Source organism: Ranitomeya variabilis, chromosome 2, assembly GCF_051348905.1.
Source record: "Ranitomeya variabilis isolate aRanVar5 chromosome 2, aRanVar5.hap1, whole genome shotgun sequence".
NCBI lineage: Eukaryota > Metazoa > Chordata > Amphibia > Anura > Dendrobatidae > Ranitomeya > Ranitomeya variabilis.
Genome location: NC_135233.1, coordinates 156512358 through 156521902, shown reverse-complemented (window position 1 = coordinate 156521902; position 9545 = coordinate 156512358). Strand labels below are relative to the sequence as shown.

Genomic DNA, 9545 nt, shown 5'->3' with positions numbered 1-9545 from the left:
ACTACGCCCCCTGCCAGGGACTTTTGCAGTGATTCATGACTCATACAGGTAAAATAGATCTCCTTTTTCTTCATAGAACTTAGAAGGATTAAGCTGGTCTGATCTTAATTACTTAATGAAGGTAAAAGGCAATTCACAGTTTGGGCTGTGCTAACCGAAATGAAGATCCTTGATCCAATTACAAAAAGAATCAGTTTTTACTTCCAAGCCATTTCCTCGCCAGATTGGCTTTTTTCTCAAGTGTAGGTTTTTACACTTGAGAAAGATGTCAGATTGATGGTTTGGTGCACTCTGTTTCCCTACAGTGTTTATCTTTAATCATATGATGTCAGAGATCTAGTGGAAATTAGAAAAATTAGAAGGGCAAAATGAGCAATTGTATGTAGAGATGAGTGAATTTGATAATGTGTGCAAAACTGTAAAGCGCTGCGGAATATGTTAGTGCTATATGAAAATAAAGATTATTATTATTATAATTTATTTGGGAAATGTTCTCTAATCTCAGATTTGGCACGAACCTAACACATTCGGTTTTGAGTTCGGTTTCCCTAGCATTTTTTCTCAAAGTCGGCAAAATTCAGGCACAGATCGGTAAATGATTATGTTTGCACTAATGCTTTTGTTTTGACTTTGTCTGAGATAGTGGTGCTGTGTGATGAGCAGGTGGGTCAGGTTTTATAAGGGGAGTGGGTGTGTCTAGGTCAAAGAAGCAACAGAGTGTATTTTTTTTTCTTTTTTTTTCTGTAATAACTTAATGTGGGTACTTTTCAACAGCCAATCAGTGCATCCACAATGACAAGTCATAAGGTCTTCTGTGATTTGTTTCTGAAGTCACATGTCCCTGTCCATATAAAAAGTGAACATCTTGTTTTGCTGGCGCCATTTTCTCATTTTCTCAGTGGTACGGCACAGAGAGGCCACTCCTGCTGCAAATGAACCTGTCATTTAGTTAGATAGGATCTTGTTCTGTGTGAAATCGATCTTCCAGCATCTAACTAGATTGTCATACAACTATGTTGCAGTCAGGAGGCCCCATTTGCTAATCAAAATTGTTTGGACAAAAACTGTGTTGCAGTGAGGAATCAGGAGGCCCATTTGCTCTTAAAAATCGCTAGATCTAATTTAGGGTTCAGCAAGAAGGGCCTATTTGCTAATCCAGACCTTTTTAAATAAAACTGTGTTGCAGTGATCAATGGCCCTATGTGCTAATCCAAATATTTTTGGATTAATTAATGAGCATATGTTCATAGTGCATAGAATTCCTGGGTATATCCAGGATTCAAAGGATGTATTGGAAAAGTTTGTCTGAGAAACAATGGTTGTCACAGTTTTCCTGGCTTAGCTGCGATGTGGTCTTGATATGTTCTAGTATTTCTCATTCAGTGGCATTACAGGCGTTGGAGTTCCATTCCAAATTTAGTGATTATTCTTGTGATTTGAGAGAATATATTTAGCAGGTTACTCCTTTTTTATTCGTCCACAATTATTTTTCTTTTGATGGAAGGTTTTTTTTGCAACGAGCTGGTGTGGCCATGGGTGCTAAATTTTCACCATCTTTGGCAAATCTTGTCATGTCATTTTGGGAGTACAGTTATTTATATGTGGAATCCAATGCATTTTTGACTCAGATTGTCTGGTATGGTAGATACATTGATGATACGCTCATCATTTGGAGTGTCAGTGTGTCTACCATACCGGACTTTGTGAGTTATATTAATACAAATGAATTTAATCTGAAATTTACGTATGTTACTAATTCATGTTTGATTTCTTTTTTGGACTTGGAGTTATGTGGTATCCCTGGTGAAATAATCTCGACTAAAACTTTTGTTAAACCGTTTGCTGGAAATACAATTTTACATGCATCCAGCAGTCACCCCAGGCACACTATCAGATCTATTCCAGTGGGGGAATGTATCCCTACAAAACGTGATTGCAGTGATGTTAATAAATTGGAGGAGGAATTTGCTTGCTGTGCATGTAAACTAAAAAAACGCAATTATCCTGATTGGAGTCTGAATAGGGCACTTAACATTGTTTCACAACTAAATCGATCTGATTTAATAAGTTCATCTAACAGCAGGGTCAGAAGGAATAATGGAGATGTTTTTCAACAGAAACCTTTTTTAAGTTTCCAATGTAGTCCCCAATTTTGCGAAATTAAACAAATTATTAACAAATATCTACCTATTTTGGGAGAAGATCCTGCCCTAAATAAGATTTTACAGTCCGGTTGTAATATTTTAGCTAGAAGAGCTCCCACTATTGGAAATATTATTTCTCCCAGCTTTTTTCTTCGGCTAGTAGGAATAGAACATGGCTTAGTTGTACCGGCTTTTATAAATGTGATAGATTGGGATGCACTACGTGTGGACATGCTATTGGTGTTAAAATATTTAATAATCATGATAATACAAAACAATTTCATGTAAAAAGTTTTATTAATTGTAATTCCACTTACGTTGTATACAAAATTGATTGTACCGCATGTTGTAAATCTTATATAGGGTGCACTACCAGAAAGCTAAAACGTCGAATTTCAGAACATTTACGAGATATTTCTGAATTATCTAGTGGTGATAGAAATATCTCATATAAAGCTAGACATTTTGTAGATAGCCATGCTAGGAACACAGCTACATTTTGTGCGTATGGTATTGAAAGGGTTCATTCTATGCCTCGGGTGATTTACAGCGTTGGCTTCTTACACGTGAAGCCTTTTGGATTTATTACCTTGGCACCAGACTCCCTGATGGTTTCAACAAACGCAATGAGATAATGTTCCACTATTAATTTTGTTGTTTGTTAATTGGGGATATTTATTCAAAACTGTTCTTTGATATTATTTATATGTTTCATGCTGTTTTGATGTTTGTATGTGGTTTTTATAATTGTTTTAGGACCTTTCAGTCACAATTAGCATATATCATGTGATCTGCATCATGTGATCTGCTTTATGACTTTGATTAGTGGCATGAGGTATATATACAGTTTGTGGTTAATAATGTTAGAGCTTTGTCAAAGATCACTGTGTTGATCGAAACGCGTCGCTCTTTCATCTGTCTGATGTTTTTTGTCCCGGAATCCTTAATGGAATTTTAATATTTTTCGAATATAGAAATTTAGAAATTTTATCCCAGGAGCTGGAAGTGAACTTTTTCATTCTTTACCAAATCTTTTAGATAAAATTGTGTTGCAGTGAGGAATCAGGAGACCCTATTTGCTCTTGAAAATCAATAGGCCTAATATAGGAGTTCAATCAGGAGGCCCTATTTGCTAATTCAAATCTTTTTGGATAAAACAGTGTTGCTGTGAGGAATCAGGAGGCCCCATTTGCTCCTCAAAATCGTTAATTCAAATATAGAGGTTCAGCCAGGAGGCCCTATTTGCTAATCTAAATTGTTTGTGCTAAAACTGTGTTCCAGTGAGGAATCAGGACGTTTTATTTGCTCGTAAAAACCAATTGGCCTAATATAGGGGTTCAGCAAGTAGGCCCTATTTGATAATACAAATCGTTTCAGATAAATCTGTGTTGCAGATAAATCATTGGTCCTAATATTGGCTTTCAACCAAGAGGCCCTATTTGCTAAACCAAACCTTTTTGGATGAAACTGTGTGGAAGTAAGGAATCAGGAGGCCCCATTTTCGCTTAAAAAATGTTACTCCTAATATAGGTGTTCAGCCAGGAGGCCCTATCTGCTAATCCAAATCGTTTGAGCTAAAACTGTTTCAATGAGGAATCAGGAGTCCCCATTTGCTCTTAAAAATCGCTAGTCCCAATAACCCAATGTTCAATCAATGAGGCCCTATTTTCTAATCCAAATCTTTTTGGATAAAACTGTGTTGCTGTGAGGAATCAGGAGGCCCCATTTGCTCCTCAAAATTGTTAGTTCTAATGTAGGGGTTCAGCCAGGAGGCCCTATTTGCTAATCCAAATTGTTTGTGCTAAAACTGTGTTGCAGTGAGGAACCAGGATACCTCCTTTGCGCTTAAAAATCGATAGGCCTAATATTGGGACTCAGCCAGTAGGCCCTATTTGCTAATCCTAATCTTTGTAGATAAAACTGTGTTGCAGTGAGGAATCAGGAGGTCCCATTTGCTCCGAAAAATCGATAGGCCTAACATAAGGGTTTAGATAGTAGGCCCTATTTGATAATCAAAATTGTTTCAGATAAAACTGTGCTGCAGTGAGGAATCAGGAGGCCCATTTGCCCTTAAAAATTGTTAGTCCTATTATAGGGGTTCAGCCGGGAGACCCTATTTGCTAATCCAAATCGTTTGTGCTAAAACTGTGTTGCAGTGAGGAATCAGGAGGCCGCATTTGCTCTTAAAAATTGATAGGCCTAATACAGGGGTTCAGCCAGGAGGTCCTATTTGCTAATCCAAATATTTGTGCTAAAACTGTGTTGCAGTAAGGAATCAGGAGGCCCCATTTGCTCCTCAAACTCGTTTGGTTTAAGAGTGATGTTCAAGCATACTATCTGAGAAAATAGGCTAGTTTCACACTAGCGTTTACTGCATTACGTCGCAAATCCGTTTTTTTGCCGAAAAAACGGATGCGTCAAAAAATTGAAAAACGGTGACAAACGTATGCCACGCATCCAGCATTTCGACGGATCCGTCGCAAATCCGCTAAACGTTTCCGTCGAAAATACTGGATGCGTTGCATACGTTGTATCCGTTTTACCATCCGTTGTATCCGTTTTTCCGACGGATCCGTTTTTAAAAGGGGAGGCTCCCAAAATTTGATTGGCTACTGGAAAATTTGAAAAACTATATAGTACTGTATTTACAGCCCATCTTTGTGGGTTTTAGTTTTGTGGCAGCGATGGAAGGTGTTCTTGGGAGGATTGCTAGTTTGGTTACCGACGTTATCTTTGAGACAAATCGCCTGGATATCATAGTGCGGGAGAAGGAGGCGGCAGCGGAAAGGCGTAGGATGCTTCTGCAGCAACGGAGACGAAGACGAATGTGGATTCATCCGATTAATCAACTACGGATGACCCGGGGTGTCCAGTCCACTCTGTACCTGGAGTTGCGGCACAATCCACACAAATTCCACAACTACGTGCGGATGAGGATTGAACATTTTGATTTTTTGCTTGCAAAACTGGAGGATGTCATCCGAAGACAGGATACAAGGATGAGGCTTGCCATCACACCGGCGGAGCGGCTGATGGTGACCCTGCGGTAAGCCTCTTTTTTTTATTTCATTGCTGATATTGAATGTTATATTACATGCTGCAGAAAATACTGCGCTGGCATATTGCGCACTATTTTCTGCAGCATGTAGTTTTGGTTTTCTTGGCGGACATTCAACTGCTTTATTTAAATGTCATTGCTGATATTGAATGTTAACAGACTGCAGAAAATACTGTGCTGAAATATTGCGTTGCATTTTCTGCAGTTTTTTTTTTTTTTGGTTTTTTTGGGTTTGATGACATGCAACTGCTTTTTTCCTGTCATTGGTCATTTTGAATGTTATATTACATGCTGCAGACAATACTGCGCTGACATATTGCGCACTATTTTCTGCAGCATGTAGTTTGTGTTTTCTTGGCGGACATTCAACTGCTTTATTTAAATGTCATTGCTCATATTGAATGTTAGATAACAGACTGCAGAAAATACTGCGCTGAAATATTGCGTTGCATTTTCTGCAGTTTTTTTTTTTTTTGGTTTTTTTGGGTTTGATGACATGCAACTGCTTTTTTCCTGTCATTGGTCATTTTGAATGTTATATTACATGCTGCAGACAATACTGCGCTGACATATTGCGCACTATTTTCTGCAGCATGTAATTTGGGTTTTCTTGGCGGACATTCCACTGTTTTTTTACACCGGATTCATGCTGGTTTTATTGGGTCTCCTGTCATTTTAAAAAAAATTAACAGTGCCATATTATAAAAAATTGCACAGACAAACAATTTTTAACATTTTTTTTTTTTTTTTTTTTATAAAGTTTCCTAGCTACGGGTGAATCTATGACTTCGCTCCATTATCAGTTCAGGCTGGGCATTTCAACTATCTCTGGAATAGTGAAGGACACATGTCGGGCTGTTTGGACCACTTTGCAACCAGAGTATATCCCCCAACCATCCACGGAAATCTGGTTGCGAAGTGCTGAAGAGTTTCAGCAAATTTGCAATTTCCCTAATTGTGTGGGTGCAGTTGACGGGAAACACATAAGGATTGCGAAACCGGCAGGAACAGGATCGGAGTATTATAATTATAAGAAGTATTTCTCCATCGTCCTTATGGCTATTGCAGACGCCAACTGCAGGTTCCTTGCCGTGGACATTGGAGCGTATGGACGGTCCAACGATTCGCAAGTGTTTAAAAACTCTCCGATGGGTCGTTGCCTTTATGGAGAGAGCTACGATTTCCCGCCAGCCAGACCACTGCCAGGAACAAATGACCCAGCCCTGGAATATGTCTTTGTAGGTGATGAAGCCTTTCAACTGTCGCTGCACCTACTGAAACCGTACAGTAGCCGGAACTTAAACCATACCAAGCGGGTCTTTAATTACCGGCTTACTAGAGCACGAAGAGTAGTGGAGTGTTCCTTTGGCATATTGACGGCGAAGTGGCGAGTTCTGCTGACGGCTATCAAGCTGAAAACAACAACTATAGACGAGGTAGTTAAAGCCTGTGTGGTGCTCCACAACTTTGTCCTGTCAAAGGAGCCCGTTTCTTTGGATGATGAAGAGTTGGAGACCACCTTGTGGGACTACCGCAGCAGCTCGGTTCGCTCTACAAGTTCAGTTACAAGGATGAGGGACCAGTTTGCCGATTATTTTGTCTCACCTGTCGGGCGGATCCCGTGGCAAGACATGATTGTGTAACCTGTTTCCCATGTGTAACCTGTTTCCCATGTGTTTTGGTTATGTAAAAAAAGTGTTTCTGCCCCCCCCCCAAAAAAAAAGGCCCAAAAGCGTGGTTTTCTTGCTAGTAAAACCATTATGTTATACCCTTTACATGTCTGGTGTTTGTTTTTATTAAACCTTTTTTTATTATATTACCTTAATAAATCCACACACACACAAAGAGTAGAATTGTAATCCGAATTTTATTTTAACTTTTTTTTTTTTTTTTTTTTTGTTTTGCAAAAAAAATATATATATATTTTCCAACATTTTTATAGAAAAATTAGAACATTTTTTAGAATCTTATTTACACACTTTACAAATTTTCAAAGTGTTGGGTGGAGATATGAGAGGAGGATGTGCCGGAAGGTTGGACCACGTCGATAGGTGGGGAAACCCTACTTGTTTGGGGTGCAGTGGAAGTGGGGGTTAAACCAAGAGGCTGACCAGAGGGGGGTGGTGTTGGGGTAGGTGGAAGAGAAAAGTTCAGTAAGGAAAACATTGGGGAAGTAATTTGGTCTAGGGGCCGGGATTGTTGTGGGGACTGGGTCGGGTATTGTGACTGGGTAGGGTAGTGGGAGTGGCGTGGGGTTTGGTAATGGTGCTGGTGTGGGGATTGGAGCTGGGTTTGGTAATGCTGCTGGTGTGGGTATTGGGGCTGGGTTTGGTAATGGGGGGTATGGTGTGGAAATGGGGCCTGGTGTGGAATTGGAGTGGAGGTGCGGTGAGGTGTGTGGGTCGATTCATTAATGGCCTGCAGTGCAGCATTATGGCAGGTATTCATTACCCGCATCTGTTGCTCAAAAGAAAGCTTCTCCATGCTCATGAGCATGGATTGGAAAAAAAGGTTGGCCGGATCGGGACTTACAGCTGAATGCAGCCTATCCAAGCGACTGCTGGTTTCCTGGCTTGTTTCACTGATGCGTGATTGCACCATGTTGAAACCAGCAGTCACTTGCTCTCCCAAAATTTTGAAAGAGCCTTGGAAGGATGCATTCAGGTGTAAGAACTCAGGAGCATAGCTCCTTTCCTGACCCCTCTGGCGCTGCCGCCACGAACCTAATGGTGGTGTCGAGGTGGCAGGATCAGAGGGGTGGGGTAAAGGGAACGCTAACTGTTCAGCATCAGATGCGAGCAATGAAGCCTGCAATAATGCTCCACTGCTTGGGGCGGATGAAGTGGAGGGGACAGAGGGGTCAGAGGAGAGGACAGAGGGGTCAGAGGAGGGGACAGAGGTGTGGGGCCTACCGACGTGGCCCTCAGTGGCGGACTCAGGAGGGATCGCTCCAGAGGGCGCAGAGGAAGATGCAGGCGCCCGGTGGCTGGAGAAGGTGCTGTGAAAGAAAAAACAAATGAAATTAATACATTGGAATGAAAAAGCCCTGACTGAAAGCAAACTAAGTAGACAGGTTAACATGGTTATTAGTGGGCTGTAGAATACTTACACTCTGCTTAGCATTGTTCGCCTCAGGAAGGAGAGGGCCTGGCCATATTTATATTTGCTCCTCTTCCTTCCTGCAGAGCCACTCGGGGCCTTCATCTCATCATTGAATTCCCTCTTAAAGCGATCCCTCAGTGACCGCCACCGCTTCCTAATCTTTCCAACTGTGAAGACAAGAATCAAAAGAAAAAACCAAAAATTGGTAAATGCAATACATTACAGTCAGCTCAAAACATCACTGGAAAGTGAATACTTACCTAGTTTGCTCTGCTGCTGAGGATGAAGGCTCTCCCGCCTTGGAAACAGGTTGCGACACACTTCGTCCCAGAGCCGACGGGTGACACCGGTATCAGCATGCCTGCGGTCAGCCATGTTCCACAGCGGCTCCCGCTCGCGAACCTCCTCGATGAGACAATCGATGTCAATGTCATCATCATCATCCTCCTCTTCTGCGGGAGCACGCTGTGAAGCCTGTGTCAAAAAAAAAAAAAAAAAGGAAAACAAACAAATTAGTACACTGAAATACTAAAGTACCAATAGAATCCCCCTCCCCCCCAAAAAAAAAACTCACTGATGGCCGACCGTGGCGACGAGTCCGCCGACTCTGGGACTGTCTGGGAGAGCCTTCAGCGGCAGCAGCAGGAGCAGCAGCAGCAGCCTGAAATGAAGGAAACAAATTCTCAGTTAAGGTAGGCAGGTGTTTAGTAATCTGTTTTGTGTATGGTGCAGTGTGATGTGCGAAGCAACTGTTTCACCACTACTTACACTTGGTTCCTCCTCCACTTGCATCTCTCCACCCGTCTCGCCCCCTTCTGACAGCTCCTCATCTGATTCAGCTTCCTGTTGAAACATAATGTATGCATGTAGTTATCCATAAAAATTTAATTTAAAGAAATTTAAAAAAAAAAAAAAATTTTGTGTTAACTTACCGATACACGCTGTTGCTGTGGAGGAGGGCTGTCAGAAGAGGACATCGTTTTGTGGTCCTGGTGGGCAGTGGCTGTGTCCTGGTGGGCAGCGGCTGTGTCCTGGTGGGCAGTGGCTGTGTCCTGGTGGGCAGCGGCTGTGTCCTGGTGGGCAGCGGCTGTGTCCTGGTGGGCAGCGGCTGTGTCCTGGTGGTTCTGTAAGTTAAAGACACACTTGCAATCTGCTCGACACATTGAAGTAGCAGATTGGGGTCTTCAAAACTTACTTCTAGCTCTTTAGCTGTGGTCCTGGTGGGCAGCGGCTGTGTCCTG

General features: G+C 41.7%; 1 protein-coding gene across 1 annotated transcript; it reads right to left on the bottom strand.

Moving 5' to 3' along the window:
- Positions 1-7166: 7166 nt before the first annotated feature.
- LOC143804723 (uncharacterized) lies at positions 7167-9343 on the bottom strand. Its single transcript, XM_077283111.1, has 6 exons — positions 9237-9343; positions 9073-9147; positions 8879-8965; positions 8565-8778; positions 8312-8471; positions 7167-8200 (listed from the first exon to the last, which is right to left on the bottom strand). Exons 1-6 carry the CDS (start codon positions 9279-9281, stop codon positions 7183-7185), a joined length of 1599 nt encoding a protein of 532 aa, XP_077139226.1. The 5' UTR covers positions 9282-9343; the 3' UTR covers positions 7167-7182.
- Positions 9344-9545: the final 202 nt, after the last annotated feature.